Below are 18,454 nucleotides of genomic sequence, written 5' to 3' on the forward strand. Positions count from 1 at the left end.
TATAATGTAGGCTGTGTTATATTCATTTATTTCTCCTAATTTTAAAGATACTAAAACATTCTCGTGAGCCCCTCTTAGGATCCTGGGCCCTAGGTAAGGCATGGAGAGGTGTGTTGTGTCATCGAAACTAGAGGCTGGCCTCCTCCCAAACTGATGGGCCCAGCCCTCTAGGGACTGCCTTCTCTCCATACCACAGATTCCTCCTCTAGAATGACAGGTATCAAGAGTGACCCACCAGGGGCCTGTCAAGCCAGCCCTTCCTGTCCCCACTCAACAGGGCTCCACTTAGTCCTGAGTTCACTCCTCAAAACATAGACTCTTCTCTCTCGGAGGCTGACAGAGGCTGTGTTGTCTGGCTCTTCCTCCTGAGACCTGGCATTTTATTCCAGATGAGCACAAGGTTAATAAATGAGCTTAAGGAGCCTCCGTCTTCCTGGACAGGACATTGTGTTCAGACAGTCCCGAGGGCTGCCTGTTGTAGTGCAGTGCTCTAGCCGTCTCTGTGCTCCTCCCCCGTCACAGCTCTGGGCACAGCCCTGGCACCTGATTTGATTCCATCTGATGTTCCCGTAACCATAGGCTCTTTCATGGATGCCCCGCAGCCACCAAGCGCTGTTTATGGCTGGGCATGTTGCCTTGGACTCTGCCCGATGAGGGTTCCAGACACTTTTGTGACTATCACGCTCACTACGGTGCCCCCAGCTCCCAGCATGGGCCTGGTGCGCACAAAACAGCTGTCAGTGACCGTGCGCTGAATGATGAGAAAACAAGCACTTGGTTACTTGATCTTCCTTCCTTCCTTCCACTTTGTCAGCAAACATTCTTGGATAGCTCACTGTGCACCATCCACAGGGTAATAAGCAGGCACAGTGATGTGGTCCAGGTCAGAGAGGAACCCAGAGTCCTTGAGGAGGCATCCTGTGAAGCGTGTCCAACCAGTATGGTCACTGGCTATTGGGTTGGTGACAAGATGTAGTGACTGCATCAGCCAAGGACCCATGGAGCTGGAGTCCTGGCAGCTACCCTCATCAGGTGGCCCCTGAGCTGGGTGGTGAAGGACAGATAGGAGTTGGCCAACTAGAGGAACAGGGATAAGGAGTGGGGGAGGGGTCATTCCCAACATCAAATACAGTGTTTTTAAAGGTACAGAAGCCTGGGAGCAAAACACTTTTTTCAGCAGGTACAAATAAGGTTCTGAGTTCCTTAAGCAAGGAACCTACTTGTAGCAGTGTTCAGTGAGTATTTCTTGGATGAATGAATGGATGGGGGATGGATAGATGGATGGATGGATGGATGGATGGATGGGTGGTAGGTGAATTGGTAGATGGACAGATAGGTGGAAGAATGGGTAGATGAAGGATGGATGAGTCGGCGGGAGGATGAATGGATGATGGGCGGATTGATCGATGAAAAGATGGGTGGATGAATGATGGATGTATGGGTGGCAGGTGAATTGGTGGATGCATAGATAGGTGGATGGATGAATGAATGAATGTACCTTAAATGGAAAATACATAGTTCTCAGCTCTGAGGCAGAGGATCCTAATAATGCTGTTCCACTCCTCCTAGACTGACTGTGCCGGAATTTCTCCAGCCTCAGGAGACTCTTCCCTCCAACCACTTGGCTCACCCAGCCAAGTGATGCTGAGGGGGTGGGAAAGGTCACAGAGCCAGTTCTTTCCCACAGCCCCAGCATGGAGAGTAGGATTCCTCCCTGGTGCTAGGAGAGTTCTTTGGTGACATCATTAGATTTGGATCCGTGTTAGAAACTGAACAGGGAGGGCTACAAGAGAATGTCAGGATCCCTCCATCCACCCTCGCCTCCCTGCACTCCAGATATGCTGTCAGCAGAGCATGCAGACTCCTCCAAATATTTGGACGCCACTCTGGTCCTTGAGTGCAAGACTCAGGCCCATCTCAGAGATACCACTTAACATGACCTGGTGGCCGTTTTTATTTTAGTTGATTTGATGTATTGTGTATACAGTATTGTGTATACATAACCTTAATATCTCAAAATAGCTCCATCCTCATTTTCTTTCTGAAAACCAAGATTCCAAAGAGGGTTGTGGAAATATTTAGAGTGGCCCCTGTCACTTTCCACTCGGGAATGAGCAAGTTCAGGGGATTGAGTTGAGCAAATATCTATCTTTTCTCCCACCTTCTAGAAAATTCCTAAACACACGACAGAGTGTAACTTGGCAAAGAGGGGCTGGAACCACTCCGTGATGTGGGTGCTGAGCTGCTCTGCCAGTGAGAGTGCTATTTTTACCTCATTTAGGATACTGTCCTCCCTGTGAATGTACTCATCTTTAGTCCCATTGGGTCCATAAAGAGCAGTCACACATAGGCACTGTATCTTATTTAAAAACCACTTTTGTCCTTCTGATTAAATTTGAAATCTAAGGCTAGATGAATGTAAAGTCTTTTAAATCAATCAATGAAAAATTTGATCTCTAGTCCAATTTGCATAATAAACTTCCATAAGGTTTTAAAGTCAAGATTATGTTGAAATGATCCTTTTTCCCTTTCTGTAGATTTATCTGATAGTAACTTCACCTACATAATTTTCCTCCAACATTGAGAAATAGCTTGGTCTTTCTTCTCTCCTGTTTTTCAGTCCATGTTTGTTTCAGAACTAAGGATTCCAGACCTTGGCCTACAAAGGTAGAGACAATAGATAGTTCTGTGTTACTGAAAAATATTCAAATTCAAGTGAGATGATAGATAGATAGATAGATAGATAGATAGATAGATAGATAGATAGATAGATATAGATAGATGGCTGAAAACCATATGTATGAGGGAAGAGGGGCACTGAGTGACAATCTAATAGAGGGCCGACTCTGAATCAAAATGATGAGTTCTGGAAGCTGTGTGTTCTGTAGATAGCGTGTGTTAGACACCAGTGCTGAGCTGAGAGCGCTCCATGCCTTTCTCTTCGTGAAATCCTTGAGTCCACACTGTGTTCTGTAAGCCTTGAGTGACACAAAAGGATCCTAAGACTTATGTTTTGTCCAGAGGGAGCGCTGAGACTACTTGGTGGGGTTGGGGAAGGGCAGCCAGTGTAGGACGGTTCTGCCCAGAGGTTCTTGGAGGAGCCCAGAGCACGGCTGTCCTACAGTGAAGACCAGTGTGGCCGAGGCCTCAGGACTCTGGGGAAATAGTGTCAAATACCCCACGCCCTGGAGGAATATAAATGCAGAACTTTCTATCTCTGACAGCCCACAGGATGCCTGACACTCAGACAGTAATCATTTCATTTTGCTTTGCTCTTCAGATCGCTAGTAATTGTCCTTTCTGTGGCCATCGTTCTGTGTGTGTGTGTGTGTGTGTGTGTGTGTGTGGCCATCATTCTTATTTTCCTGTGAATAAGAATTGTCATCCTCTTCTATCAAGTGTACCTCATGTATTAATTTCATTTTATCAGAAATAATTCCCTGCAATTAATTGCTTTGATCCTTGCAAGAAACCGGGATCTGAGCCTTTTGTGTATTTGTCTGATCTTCCTCTGACCTGGTCTCTCTTGGCCAAGAGGAGATTCCCACAGGACTTCTAGCGACTTGACCAGAGCTACGTGAAGCCCTGAACTGGGCCTGACCCTGGGCTCAGCCTCCTGGTCATACAATAGTTCCCCACCCATCCCCTCTGCGTCCTCACCCCTCTGTGGTTCCATCCATATTTCTAGAACACCTCCCATGGTGGTGGTGCAATACTGAGTTATTATTTCCACCAGTGTGGTTATTCGGCTAGACCAGCATAGTTTATGCAGCAGGAAAGGAAGATTGCAGGTGCCCAGCCCCTCTCAGTTTCCCGTCTGTGCCATGCCTTGCATCCTGGCTACGTTTGTTTTCTCTCCTTGGCTTCAGTGTTCCTGTTTCCCCACCAGGCTCTGCATCTCCCTGGCAGTGAAGGCTCTGTCCTGAAGCTTCTTACTACTCTGTGATTTTTATTTTGGAAATACTTTAGCCTTCCTAATATGAAACATTACTTCAAAATGCAGTATTATTTTTCATCCAGTACAAAGCACCGTCCCCCCTGAGTCCAGAGTCAGTGCTCTGAGAAGAGGTTGAGGTCTCTTTCCCCAGTTCTGACCATATCCCTTAGGACAATGAAATTCCAGTTGAAATTGGGAGAGGCAGATGTGATCTTGTGGTTCAAACTGGCACATGGGAATGTTTTAGCAAACAAGAACCATTCTATTAAGCAAACAGTTCTGTGCCAGGGGACTTTTTCATGATACCAAGAGGACAGTTGGTGTGAATGGGATGGGTAGCATTTATTAGGCTAGATGAGATAATGCTTCGAATATTAGTTGAAATGTGCATGGGAATGAATACTGTTTGAAATTTCACAAGGTAGGTTGCCGACATTAGCTTATCGGCTTCCTCATGTGTGAGCGTTAGACGCTGCATGATTAGAAAGTGATCGTGGACTTTCTTCAGAGAGTTGGAACAAATTATTTTAAGATTTGTGTGGAATCAGAAAAGACCCCGAATAGCCAGGGGAATTTTAAAAAAGAAAACCATAGCTGGGGGCATCACAATGCCAGATTTCAGGTTGTACTACAAAGCTGTGGTCATCAAGACAGTGTGGTACTGGCACAAAAACAGACATATAGATCAATGGAACAGAACAGAGAACCCAGAAGTGGACCCTGAACTTTATGGTCAACTAATATACGATAAAGGAGGAAAGACGATCCACTGGAAGAAAGACAGTCTCTTCAATAAATGGTGCTGGGAAAATTGGACATCCACATGCAGAAGAATGAAACTGGACCACTCTCTTGCACCATACACAAAGATAAACTCAAAATGGATGAAAGATCTAAATGTGAGACAAGATTGCATCAAAATCCTAGAGGAGAACACAGGCAACACCCTTTTTGAACCTGGCCACAGTAACTTCTTGCAAGATACATCCACGAAGGCAAAAGAAACAAAAGCAAAAATGAACTATTGGGACTTCATCAAGATAAGAAGCTTTTGCACAGCAAAGGATACAGTCAGCAAAACTCAAAGACAACCTACAGAATGGGAGAAGATATTTGCAAATGATGTATCAGATAAAGGGCTAGTTTCCAAGATCTATAAAGAACTTATTACACTCAACACCAAAGAAACAAACAATCCAATCATGAAATGGGCAAAAGACATGAAGAGAAATCTCACAGAGGAAGGAAGACATAGACATGGCCAACATGCACATGAGAAAATGCTCCACATCACTTGCCATCAGGGAAATACACATCAAAACCACAATGAGATACCACCTCACACCAGTGAGAATGGGGAACATTAACAAGGCAGGAAACCACAAATGTTGGAGAGGATGTGGAGAAAGGGGAACCCTCTTACACTGTTGCTGGGAATGTGAACTGGTGCAGCCACTCTGGAAAACTGTGGGGAGGTTCCTCAAAGAGTTAAAAATAGATCTTCCCTACGACCCAGCAATTGCACTGCTGGGGATTTACCCCAAAGATACAGATGCAATGAAACCCCGGGACACCTGCACCCCGATGTTTCTAGCAGCAATGTCCACAATAGCCAAACTGTGGAAGGAGCCTCGGTGTCCATCGAAAGATGAATGGATAAAGATGGGGTCTATGTACACAATGGAATATTACTCAGCCATTAGAAACGACAAATACCCACCATTTGCTTCGACGTGGATGGAACTGGAGGGTATTATGCTGAGTGAAATAAGTCAATCGGAGAAGGACAAACATTATATGGTCTCATTCATTTGGGGAAAATAAAAAATAGTGAAAGGGAATGAAGGGGAAAGGAGAAAAATGAGTGGGAAATATCAGAAAGGGAGACATAACATGAGAGACTCCTAACTCTGGGAAACGAACTAGGGTGCTGGAAGGGGAGGTGGGTGGGGGGTGGGGGTGACTGGGTGACGGTCACTGAGTTGGGCACTTGATGGGATGAGAACTGGGTGTTATTCTATATGTTGGCAAATTGAACACCAATAAAAAATAAATTTATAAAAAAAAGAAAGTGATTATGAATGAAAACATCTTATCTTTGGTTTGTTTTTAAATTTTTTTAACATTTTTTATTGTAGTAAGAATATTCAACGTGAGAGCCACCCTGTTAACAAATGTTTATTTTTTTAAATGATTTATTTATTTACTTGAGTGACAGAGCAACTAAGAGAGCAGTGGGAGTGGGGGAACAGAGGGAAGGATAGAGAATCTCAAGCAGACACCCCGCTGAACACAGAGCCCAACACGGGGCTCGATCTCACGACCTTGAGATCATAACCTGAGCCAAAACGAAAAGCCAGATGCTCAAGAGACTGAGCCACCCAGGCACCCCTGTTAATAAATCTTTAAGTGCACAAGACAGTACTGTTATCTAGAGACACAGTGTCGTACAGTAACATATGGTGGCTTTTGTGAATAATCCTGCAATGGGCATGGGAGTGCAGATATCTTTTTGAGATCTTGATTTCAATTTTTTCAGCTGTCTATACACAGAAGTGGGATTGCTGGATCATACAGTAGTTCCTTTTTGAATTTTTTGAGGAACCACCATACTGTTTTCCCTAGTGGCTACACCAGTTTGCATTTGCGCCAACCATGTGCTGGGATTCTGGTTTCTCCAATTCCTCACCAACATTATTATCTATTGTTCTATCGCTTTTCTTTTTAGAATCTCCTTCCTGGCAGGTGTGAGATGATGTCTTACTGTGGTTTTGAATTGCATTTCCCTGGTAATTAGTGATGTTGAGCATTGTTTCATGCCCCTATTGGCCACTGGCCAACAAATCTATCATGAGATACAAAAGTGAGAATCCTCCAGTCACATGGTTGGTTCTAAGTTGGGTTCCAGCACCATCTAGATGAGGCACTAGACCTTGATGAGCTCCAGACTATCTTGTGTACATTCAGACACCCAGGCTCTTTGATACCTGTTATTCTAAGGCACTATGTCTTGTGGGCACCTTCCTTTAGGGTGTGCAAGCATATGTGCTACAGACCAAACTTCAGTGCAGGTTACAGAGAAACACTGCCAGCAAGCATCCCTCCAGTAAGAAGAGATGTGGGAGGAGATTTTTGAAACTTGACAGTTCTGCCTCCTTTTACTAGTACTTCATCCAGTGACAGATACGTGCCTGGTTCCCCCTTTCTTCCTAGTCTATCTCATTGCCTATTAGGGGTAATGTGTGAACTTTTCAATCATGAAGTTCCCAATTAGGTCACAAACTCACTTTAAAATTAGGTTTAAATGTTTGATTTCTGTTTTGTTTCTACTTTTTTGCAGATACAAATATCCTAAAAATGAAATTCCTGCTCATGTTTCTCAAAAATACTTTCTTTTTACCTATGCCTGTATCTAAAGAAAAATATTACTCCATAAAGATGTGTTAAATCATGGTGGACGTATTAAAATACAAACGATGTGATTGTAGTCAAAACAACCTTGCATCCTGAACAACTTTAGCATTGCTTCTCATGATTGCTTCTGTTTTTTAAAAGATTTTATTTATTTGTGAAAGAGAGTATGAACAGGGGGTGGACAGAGAGACAAGCAGACTGCCCACTGAGCATGGAGCCCCATGAGGTTCTCAATCCCTGGATCCTGAGGTCATAAACTGAAACAAGGTCAGATGCTCAGCCAACTGAACCACCCAGGTGCCCCATTCTGTTTTCTTTCTATGTAGGATACAGAGAAAATAAACTATGTACATATGGTTATAGTAAGTCTCTCATTAGCCTTTTAATTTAGCTGGCTGTGGTGATGCCTGCTTTTGCCCACTGATGAATCTAATGCCAGGTTGACAAAGTCCTGCAGCTTTGTTCTAGGCCTCTACAAAAAAAAAAGAAAAAAAAATGGAGCTGGCTAGCAAGAGGGAGCACTGTTCAGGAATTAGATAAATAGCAGGTCGGATGGGACAGTATTGGAGACCGAAGCCAGGGTGAGGTGCCAGTTTTAGCAACATCAGCTAATGCAGGACCAGCACCTTGGTCCCAGATTGAGGCGGGCTGCCGATTCCAGCACTCAGGAGGTCTATGCACAAGGGTCAGGAGCCTGGGCTGAAGCAAACAGGGACATGCTCTGGGTTACCAGTGGCCCTGGAACCAGTTATGCCTCATGTCCACATGGTAGGACTCACCTCCATAATCATCCTGAAGTCTGGCTGTGAATACTGGGGTTCCTCACGTATGGCTCCCCTGTAAGCACACCACTGAGTCCACATGGTTCATGCTCAGTTTGGTTGTTTGAGGCCTGCAGCTCTGGAGTACCCCTCACAGTTCCTCCTGGGACCCATTAGCTTTTCTCTATCCCCCCGTTGTGGAGCACAGCATAACCCAGTTGGAAAGGAAGCCTGTGACTGCAGCTGCTTTTCCTTGACCCCAGGTAGACTGTGTGCTTAGCAAAGGGGAGAAGTAGCTGGCCTTCACCTGAATGACTACGGAGCACAGCTTGTGGTCCTTCCCGGGGACTGGGATTCTGTATTACATACATAGCACCCCTTGGCTCTCTTCATGCTTACATATTGTATGTTTAGAAATATTTCCTGAAAGAATAAATAAAAGGAACTGAGAAAGCATAGGGAGAAATGCGCAAAACTGGTTTCCTCCCCAGGAGGAAGACCACAGACAGCCCCGTGAGCAGTCAGGGGTGTGCACAGATGCCCTTCTGCAAGGCACATCCCATCTGCAGCCACATCGGATTGCTCAGATTTGGACTTTCAGAAGTGATGTGAATTTGTGTCCCTTCCCAGTGGATGGCATGTGGTCTTGCTGGTCTCCCTGGTCAAAATGCTCAGCGACATGTGGCGGTGGACACTACATGAGGACCCGCTCATGCACAAACCCAGCCCCAGCCTACGGAGGAGACATCTGCCTGGGGCTTCACACGGAGGAGGCACTCTGCAACACGGAGCCCTGCCCGGGTAAGCAGCCTGACCGCACGACTGCGGTAAACTCACCCCTTCCCAACCTTGATTTAGAAACCGTGAAATTGATGATAGCTCATAAGAGCAAATACTGAAAGAAGGGAACACCTCAGTCCCGCACTGTTTTCCACCAAGTGACTTCAGACCACATTGTTCTACTATAGAAGAGTTCTCACCATGCCATGGTTTCACAACTAGTTAACAGAAACTGGTTCTAACAAGACATTATTAAAAGGTTTAACCTGGTAATGGAATCTGAAAATCAAGGGTGGGGAGCTCAGGTCCAAGGGTTTGGGGGAATCTAAGCCTCAAGGCTGGCTAGCACAGGTGCCCAGGGGATACGCTGCAACAGCCTCCCCATCCAATAACCCGTCTTGTCCAGAGACATGGAGGCCAGTTGGAATGAAAGTCAGACACCCTCTTCTGAGTCTAACTTTGACTTTGAAATAGTCATACTTTTTATTTTCTAACTTGCTCCTGCAAATCTTTCTGGAAGCTTCCCTCTGTATTGAAAAGTGCCTAGAAACCAGATACAGTCATCCCCAAAGCTGGTGCTTTACCCATTTTTACAGAAAAAAATGAAACCTCTTTACATTGAATCAAGGCACAAGTTTGATTTCTGAATTTTCCCTGTACTGCAAAGATGATGCTGAAATTTAAAAAGAAGAAAAAAAGCAAACTGCATGCAAAAATATCTTTTTGATTTGTTTAATAATATTTCCTAATAATGCTGAGAGCACATTTTTTAACCTCCTTACTTAAAACATGAGTATTGTTCTCTTTTTACACATCCATAAGCCTGCGTGTATTTAACAAATGCTAGCAAATTTTCCACTTCAGGGTGAAATGACCTTATATCACTCAGCTTTGGACCTTAACCCAAGAGTCGTGCAATGATCTTAGGCACATAGGCAATAGTAAACATGGGATGAAATAAATTCTGCAAGTACAGCCTGACTTCAGTATATTGACTCTGCAGAATTGTTTTTGTAACAGAAGGGAACGTATTTGTAGTAGCTGGAAACCCCTCTCAGCAACCAGGGCTTTCTCATTCATGCACCGTCATTTCTCTTGCCCAAGCTCTAAGACCTGTAGGAATTTTTGCAAGAAAGCAGTTAAGGGCTGCTCTTACAGAGGAGCACAGCCCTGTGGGAAATGGTGTCTACCGTGAAGATTTCTTTCCCCTCACCATGACCGTCTCTGCACAGCTGGACCTCATGAATTAGCTTATTTAGTGTCTAGTAGTTACTTTAAAACATTAAAATAACATGGGTTTTAGAAAATGTATTTTAAGTACATTAATTTTTACCAAAGGTCTACAAGCTCTTTTATTCATGCCCTATATAATTTATCTGAGTGCTCAGAGGAGGCGCATTCATTGTATTTATACATAGACCCATTAAAAATGTAATATGAAAACTTAAAGTAATGTGTGTGATCGCAGTGGCTTTGTTGTTGCATCTCCCCTCTTCTGGTCACTGCAGAGAGCTGGTCAGAGTGGTCAGACTGGTCTGAATGTGCCGTGTCTGGGGTCCAGGTCCGTGCCCGCCAATGCATTCTTCTGTTCCCTGTGGGCAGTCAGTGTTCTGGAAACACCACAGAGAGCCGCCCTTGTGTTTTCGATTCCAATTTCGTCCCAGGTAAGGGCAGAGAGCCTTATCAGTGTGAACAAAATCATTTCCATCATTTAGAAAGGAAATGATTCACACATGGGAGTTTTATCTGTTCTTCGAGGTCTTGTTTGGTGAAACAGAGATGATTCTATCAACTCTGTGGTTTCAAGGTAATTAGTCAGTAGATTTACAGATAACTGTGGGTTGAGGCTTGAATTTACACCATGGATTTTAAGTTTTTTTTTAACACGATGCCTTCTACAATTTACTGACTATAACATGGTGTGACGATTTTGCTCAAAAAATCAAAATAGATTATTTTGTTATTTTAACATTAGGTTAAATGCTTTTGCAGTGCTGTGTGCATGTGTTTGTACAGACTAAAAAGGCCAGTTCTTCATGCAACCTTGATATACTTGGGAAGATGGAAACCTACCATGGCTCTCATCTTGGAGAAGAGACTGGCTGGCTCTTTGGCTATTGGCTTTTCCATGTGAAATTGATGGTCAGTTATTGATCATAGCAAGTCATCTGTCACATGTTCACTGTAGGCATGGTGTTAGGTACTTACAAATCATTTGTATATGTCCAGTGTGGGTTAGGACTATGCTATAGACCAAAGCAGAGACCAGCCTCTTACAAGGCAATAATAGATAATTTGCCTTGTTTTCTTCCACTTTTGTAAATGGTAACTGTATTTCAGAGAAAATTATTAGCTTTAGTCTTATAAGGCGCCTCCATTGTGTATGGTATAGAAATGCTGTTTATTGTGATGTTTTCCTTATTGACCATAGACATATTGCACACTCTCTTGTTACCCACTGACAAAGCAGTACAGGAAAGAATAATGTCTCCAATCTCCTGAAATGGTGTTTGACACTTGTGGGTTAAAACATTTCCAGGATCTGTTTTGTTTTTTTTTTTGTTTGTTTGTTTGTTTTTTGGTTTTTTTTTTGGCATTTTACTTGGGTATTTAATGTGTGTCATGGCAAAGAGTTATGGCAGTTTCCTTCAAGCTCTGGTGGGTTGGTCCCCCTGTGCAGAGAATTTGACGATGCTGGCTTTGATCAGAGACAGGGACACCAACACCAACTCTTTGGGGTCCACAGCTGGCATAATATATAGGTAACAGAAAATCAGCACATACTCTGGCCTTATTTTGAAATTGTGCCCTGGTTTCAACCCAAAGGACCATCACGTTTTCTTTCTGTGATAATGAATCTCACCCCTTCCCAATCCAGATAACCTTGGCCAAATACATCTCAGGTTGGTTAAAACAAAGAAACATACAATTTTTTAAACAATTTATTGGGCTTTGAATTTTGACTCCCATAAAACTTGAAATCATTAGACGTTCTGTAAGTGAATCATTGATGTGGTCTTTCTTTCCAACACCCTTTACACATCATGATTTAATTCTTTTTCCAGAAGTATCTGTGGCGAGATCCAGTAGTGTAGAAGAGAAAAGGTGTGGGGGTAAGTTCTCTTTTTAACTAATTTTTAATTGATTTCTGGTATTTTCTGATCATTTCTTTCCCCGTATGTGTCATATGATGTTTGGCCCAAGAAAAACAGAATGGAGAAACTCTTGATCCAAACACCTTAAACTTTGGTAGTACAAATGCAAAAAGTCAGTATTTGACAGCTGGATCAGTGGTTCTCAGGTGTGGTACCTAGACTAAGCATCATCAGCATCCCCGTGAGTGCTGATAGGAATACAGATTCTCAGGTCCTGCTTCAATCTGTAGAATCAGAACCTTTCTGAGGGGGGCCCAGCACTTTGTGGTTTAATAAGCTTTTCAGGTGATTTTGGTGGATGATAATAAGCTTTGTGAACGAGTGATCTTGATATTAGCTGTAGTTAAATTTCTCATGAGTAAAACTCAAGCATTTTTTTTTTATACATATAGTGCAAATACATGGCAGCCAGCCTCAGACTTCCAGGCTGGAATGACAAAATTGTAATGAGGCATGAGATTATACCTACATCTCTAGAGGTGTTGTTGAAACTTTCTGCAAACCTGGATGACAAAAATTACATTCTCTGGTTCCAGTTCATGCTAAATTTGGACATTATGTCTGTGTTTACTTGTCTGGGCAGGAGGGGCTAACTGTCCATTGGTCAAAGCCCATCCTCTGCCCACCCTTGGTAATCAGAGCCAATATCCACACCAAGACCACATATTTATACATTCGGCTGGTGACCTAAAAATACCCATTCCTGCCATAATCCATGCCACCAGGGGATTCCCAGCAGCTCAGCCATAGGCTCTGGTCTTTGTTTATGTTCGAACAGAATCTGGAACTTTGTGGGTGTGTTTTAGGAATGTACTTACTGTTTTTAACTACATTAATTAAGAGTCCACTGTCTGTTGCATTCTGTCTGTTTAGTTAGTTGTTGATCTGTTCACTTAATAATCTTTGCTGAGCACCCCCTCCATGAGCTCTGTGAGGGACACTGAGTTTACCACGGGACACAATAGCCACAGTCCTTCTGGAACTAGCAGTCATCTCATAAAAGACCCCAGTGCCTGAAAAATGCAGTGTCTGTTGTCTGACCTACATTGGTCCCAGGAGTTCACAGACTGGCACTAGATAACTTGGGATCCAGCTGGAAGATGAATATATACAAGTTCCCATAATCATAGCTCTAAGTGTCCTTTAATATTTTTAGATCAGTCACTATATGCCACTGTATTAAATTGCAAGAAGTATCCTATTTGATCCTCACAAAGAGCTTATGTGTAGGTACTGCAGCCCACAGTTCCTTAATGTAAAACCTTTGGAGATATGGAAGAGTTTTAGAATTCAGCATTTTTCAGATTTCAGAGGGGTAATATGGGGCATAGGATGTCTATTATGTAACACTCTGCAGTGTCCAGGTCCACATTCTGTAACCAGTCTCTTTAATGATGCTTTGTGAAGTGTGGACAAAGTGAAGATGCTAATGCTTCTGCAGTTCTAGTTAGTTCTGCAGGAAAAGGGTCAGGTCAGGTCAGGCTTTGCTGCCAGGTGAGTGATGAAAAATCCATTTCCAGAAGTTTGGGTTTCACAAATTGTAGAAAAGGGAGAGCAGCCATGCACTGTCATCTACATTAAGGACGGTGAGAGTCAGAGATGAGGCTACTGGCCAGAGTTCACACAGGTTGAGAGCAACAGAGCCAGAGTTTGAGTCCAGGCTGTAGGATCCGAGTGTGAGCTTCAAGGCCAGAGAACCACAGGAAAAGGATCCTGGCAGTGGGTATCTGAGAGGATGGTGTCTCGGGGGCTGGAGCCACAGCAGCCCTGGTCAGGTGACAGTTTTGGATGACACTCAGGGGCTGGGGACACCTGCTGCCCTCACAGGAAGCCCAGATCAGAAGTGAAGCAGAGCTCTTAAGGAGCACCTCCTGTCCTATGTGAGGCCAAGACAGAACTTGGGGTCAGCCAGCTGATGTCTCTGCAGAGTTGACCTCCAGGTCTGCCAGAGATTTAAAAACCATTTTCCCTAGCCAGCTGTCTCTGGGTTAGGATATAGGAGACTTTCAAGGGCCTTAAGCACCTCGGAGAGCAGGGTTCAAAGTCCATTCCCATCCTAAACTGCTGCTTCCGTGTGTCTGAGTCAAACAGGCTAATTGGCTACCCAACTACAAACCAAGTGTTGATGTGCTGTTGATTAAATCACAGAGATACTACTAACTGTAATATTCCGAACTGATTTTTTTAGATCATTGACACACCAGGTTAGGCAAGTCAGAGGTCACATGGATCTATTGTAGGGCTGATGGGTAAAAAGAATCACCTAGCAAATGTTTAGGGATACAACATCCCTAAATGGGATGTTTAGGGAGACAACACAGACGTCTTTTTTTTTCCCCCCATTTGAAGAGAAATCAATCACTTTTTTTACAGGAAATCATCCAGTTGAGCCAACAGGGTAGTTGGTTTCTATTTCAGCTTTACTGACCAAAAACAACAGAAAAACATATTCGAAGCAAAGAGTCACACCAAGCAGATTCAAAAGAGATTTAATAGGCACTGTTTTTCCCTATGCAGAAAAGTGTCGGCCTTTTGAAATTTTTCTATTTAGCTATTTTTAGTTTCATGAGACACAAAGACTATATAATCCTCATAAAGATGTCAGCTGGCCTCGGCCTTCCCCGGGCACCTGCAGGCGTGATTCATTGGACTAATGACAAAGTATCTGCATATGGAGAGCATCACACATCTTTCATACTTATAATAAAATGTTATCAGTGCAGCAGGAAGTCCTTTTATCGGTAGATGGCATTGACCCTGGGACTCAAAACTGCTAAAGTATAAAACAATGACAACACGTATGAAATCTGCTCTTGTTTACCTGGATTACAGCTTCAGTGTTACAGTAGACACTTCCTTCCGGTGGCTGCTGGTGGGATGCCCCCCGGATGCTTTGACCAGCCAGCCCAGGTGGGGGGCCGTCCAGCTCTAGAGCTTCAGACAAAATCAGGACAGGCTGGAGATTCATGAACTGCTTGACCAAAAAACCAAGAAGTGAAAACCAGGTGGATATGGGGAAGCAGGTGATACTTGTGGAATATTCTAGTAACATCCACCTGTATTATCCAGGGCCTGGTGCTGCAGACATTGGACTCCTGTGTTAGGAATGGGGTGGGGGCATCCCTGGGTGGCGCAGCGGTTTGGCGCCTGCCTTTGGCCCAGGGCGCGATCCTGGAGACCCAGGATCGAATCCCACGTCGGGCTCCCGGTGCATGGAGCCTGCTTCTCCCTCTGCCTGTGTCTCTGCCTCTCTCTCTCTCTGTATGACTATTGTAAAAAAAAAAAAAAAAAAAGGAACAGGGTGGGAGTGAGTGGGTTGCAGTTTACAGAGAACCCAGCCTCTGCATGCTGCTCTCGCTCACCTGGGGAGGCAGTTTGAGCCCTCAGGGGTTCCAGGAATGCAGCATCTGTGAGCAGCAAAGGGTCATGGCCTAGAGGGAGACGTCAGGGTGTGGGGACAGTGAGGGTACCCCACCTCTGCTGTGGATCCAGGCAGGGGCCAGGGTAGTTGAGGGGCAGACACCCCAAGGCTTGGGTGCAAGGAACAAACTTCCAAGGCTTCTCACCCTGAGAGCCTGGGAGCCTCTCTCTGTGGCTCTGGGATTCGCCTGAGATCTGTAGTGTGCCTAGCAGGCATTTCCAATGGTTCTGTTTGGATGCAGGATGGACAGATTGGATGCAGGATGGACAGACACATCCAGGAAGAGTGTGGGTGACTGCGCCCCCTGGTGGTGCCTTGAGGGGACACGATGGGGGAAAGCTGGTCCTCAGGATGGGTCCTGGCACAGGTGCCAGAGGCCAATACCCACAGGGGACAGGGTAGCCACATGGCGCCAGCCCAGCATAGAAAAAATAAGGTCATGTTCTACTTCGGCATTGCCCAGATGTTGTCTTTATTCCCTGAAAGGCTGGAAACTTTCATTGTACGGTATTTTACCAACACATGATGAACATCTATTTTCCTGTGTGGTTATTTGCTCAGACATTACAAAGTTCTTCATTATGTTACCTTGATGTCTCTCAAGCCAATACCATATTAGAGACATAAATCCACATCTGCTTATTTTTTCAACAACTTGTATTCAAAACTCAAGGAAAATAACTCAAAGATGCTATTTAATAGAAAAAATATGTAAAAGAGGGTCATTTCATCACCATTAAAAGATCATATTTTATTCCTTTGATATAATTCTTTTATTTCTTTGGTGTAAACCATTGTCTTTATAAGGTCTCCAAAACACAGTAATTTTGAGCAATTAACTGGAAGTAGTTAATGCATTCTCACTTTTTTCATGGGACACAGCCAGGCTATTGGCTGGGATGCTCTACCTGTTAAGAAGCATGGAAAAAATGTTCTCTAGGAACCCCATAGACCAGAGATCATGCTGCATGTGAAACAGATGAGCAGACTTGTACAATCCTTTAATGAAAAAAAATGCTTCTAGTATATTAAGGTGATCTCCAAAAGACGGATTGTAGTCTGTAAGAACATTAACTTAAAATAAGCTGTGCTCCCTGTGGAGGATGACATTTCAGAGGAAGGTCATGGGCCTCTATGTTGTCTTTCTCTTTTTACGCAAGTGCTTTGAGCTGTTGAGTAGTGTGTTCTTTTCCAAAGTACCGTCACTTTTGATGCTGTCTTCCCAGAGTTCAATCTGTTCCACATGCTTGCTGTGGGGCTGAGCAGCTCCATTCTAGGCTGCCTCCTTACACTGCTTGTCTACACCTACTGCCAACGGTACCAGCAGCAGTCCCATGATGCCACCGTCATCCACCCTGTTGCTCCTGCCCCTCTCAACACCAGCATAACTAACCACATCAACAAACTGGACAAGTATGACTCGGTGGAAGCTATCAAGGTAAGGAGTTGGCAGACAGATGTGAAAGAAGGGCCCTAGGGGCTGTTGGCAAAGCTTAGGGGTAGTGGCTGAAGTGACAGACTGGAGAACAAGGCAATGGGTGGCCCTTATGATGAGCTGCCTTGTTTGCTTTGCCTGCAAAAAAAATGGTGCCTCACATTGGGAAGTAGGTTACAAATAGGACTCAGAAACAGCAATGAATAAAGTACTGGAAAATATTGAGTCATTGGCCAATGTCCAGCTCTGCTTCCACTGTGCCTCCCATGTTCAAAGAGAGGTCTTATCAAAGAGAGGAGCTCTGGGCTGAGGCCCTGTACCCATCTGACAGTGGTAATGAGGACCAGGGTGGGGTAGTCTGATATCCAGGTTCATCCTGAGAAAAATTGTTATGTTATTATAAAAACTATCTTAAAATAATTTGTTTGCGTAATGAAATTTCTTCAGCTTTGCATGGTGTGTGACTGGTGTGGGGTGAAGTGTTCTGCTAAATTTTCCCAATGGGTGATTAATTCAGTGCCTGACCCAGAAGTAGAGAGTTGATGGCCAGTCTCCTCATTCTGAGGAAGAAGGAGTAGAAAGGGCATCAGCTCTGGACCAGGAAGACCCGCGTCCATGAGTCACCAGCTGGGTAAACGTAAAGCTAGTTACACTCACTGAGCCTGTTTTCTCCTCAGTAAATGGGAGATCATGAGAAACAAATGAAACAGCTACACTAAATGCCTTGAGTAGTGCCTGGCAAAATAAATGTGGTTTTTATTTGAGGCGTTGTGCATCAGGGTTTAAAATGCAAGTTAGTTAATTCTTTGAACCTCAGTTTCTTCATCTTTAAAATGGGTAGAGCAATATGTACCATCATCTCTCTGTTGTGAGGTTTAAATGGGATAACACACAGGAGTCAGGGGTGTAGCTGGAAGGACATCTAGGGCCATCATCTGCTTCACCCAATGTGCCCGACCACCCACGTGAATGAAGGATATTATCATTTTGACATTCCTCTTAAATTGATGGTTCTCCTTAACATTCTCAGGGAGCATTTTGATGCTCTCTCTGCCATGATGGTTTCCTTTGAAATTTGATTTCTTTCCCATGTGGGAACGTGGAACATTTTCAACTCTTACAAGTTCAAGTGGTTGGGAGGTCTTGAGTCCTGGGAGCCACAGTGTCCTCTCTTGTTTCTCCCTACCACGAGGCCTCCTTCTCCACCACTTGGACAGAAACAGAGCCAGTTGACTTTTACCCATGGGCCTTGCTTCCACCAGGATCCAGAACCCATGAGTACCTTATGCTAATCAATGCTAGGGCCAAGGAATGAAGTACTGTTCACTAATAACACACCCCTCACACCTTGTCAGAACTGAGCTTCTGGAGTATAAGGAGGAACATGAGCTCCTTTTATGAACAAGAACAAGCCTTTAGATCCCAAGAATGGGGCTCCTTGAAATGTGATTCCAACCAATCAACTTGGTTCTTACTTCAAATGTCTCAAGATAATTTGACTGGTCTTCTGGTCCCACTTAAGATCCAAGAGCCACTCAAGATAATAAGAAA

At 44.1% G+C, this 18,454-nt stretch overlaps 1 protein-coding gene across 10 annotated transcripts in view; it reads left to right on the top strand.

The window, feature by feature from the left end:
• The window catches only part of SEMA5A (semaphorin 5A), a 476,790-nt gene that overhangs the window by 449,632 nt on the left and 8,704 nt on the right, over positions 1-18,454 (top strand). For 8 of the 10 annotated variants that reach the window (XM_055308003.1, XM_055308002.1, XM_055308007.1 and 5 more), the window contains 4 exons: positions 8,743-8,913; positions 10,401-10,556; positions 11,958-12,005; positions 16,695-16,906. In XM_055308003.1, coding sequence (XP_055163978.1) covers positions 8,743-8,913; positions 10,401-10,556; positions 11,958-12,005; positions 16,695-16,906 — 587 coding nt within the window. Of the gene's footprint in view, positions 1-3,869; positions 3,980-8,742; positions 8,914-10,400; positions 10,557-11,957; positions 12,006-16,694; positions 16,907-18,454 lie in introns of those variants that run through there. The other 2 variants (XM_055308010.1, XM_055308011.1) reach the window with 2 other exon arrangements.

The sequence above is a fragment of the Nyctereutes procyonoides genome, unplaced genomic scaffold (assembly GCF_905146905.1).
Source record: "Nyctereutes procyonoides isolate TBG_1078 unplaced genomic scaffold, NYPRO_anot_genome, whole genome shotgun sequence".
NCBI classification, from domain to species: Eukaryota; Metazoa; Chordata; class Mammalia; order Carnivora; family Canidae; genus Nyctereutes; species Nyctereutes procyonoides.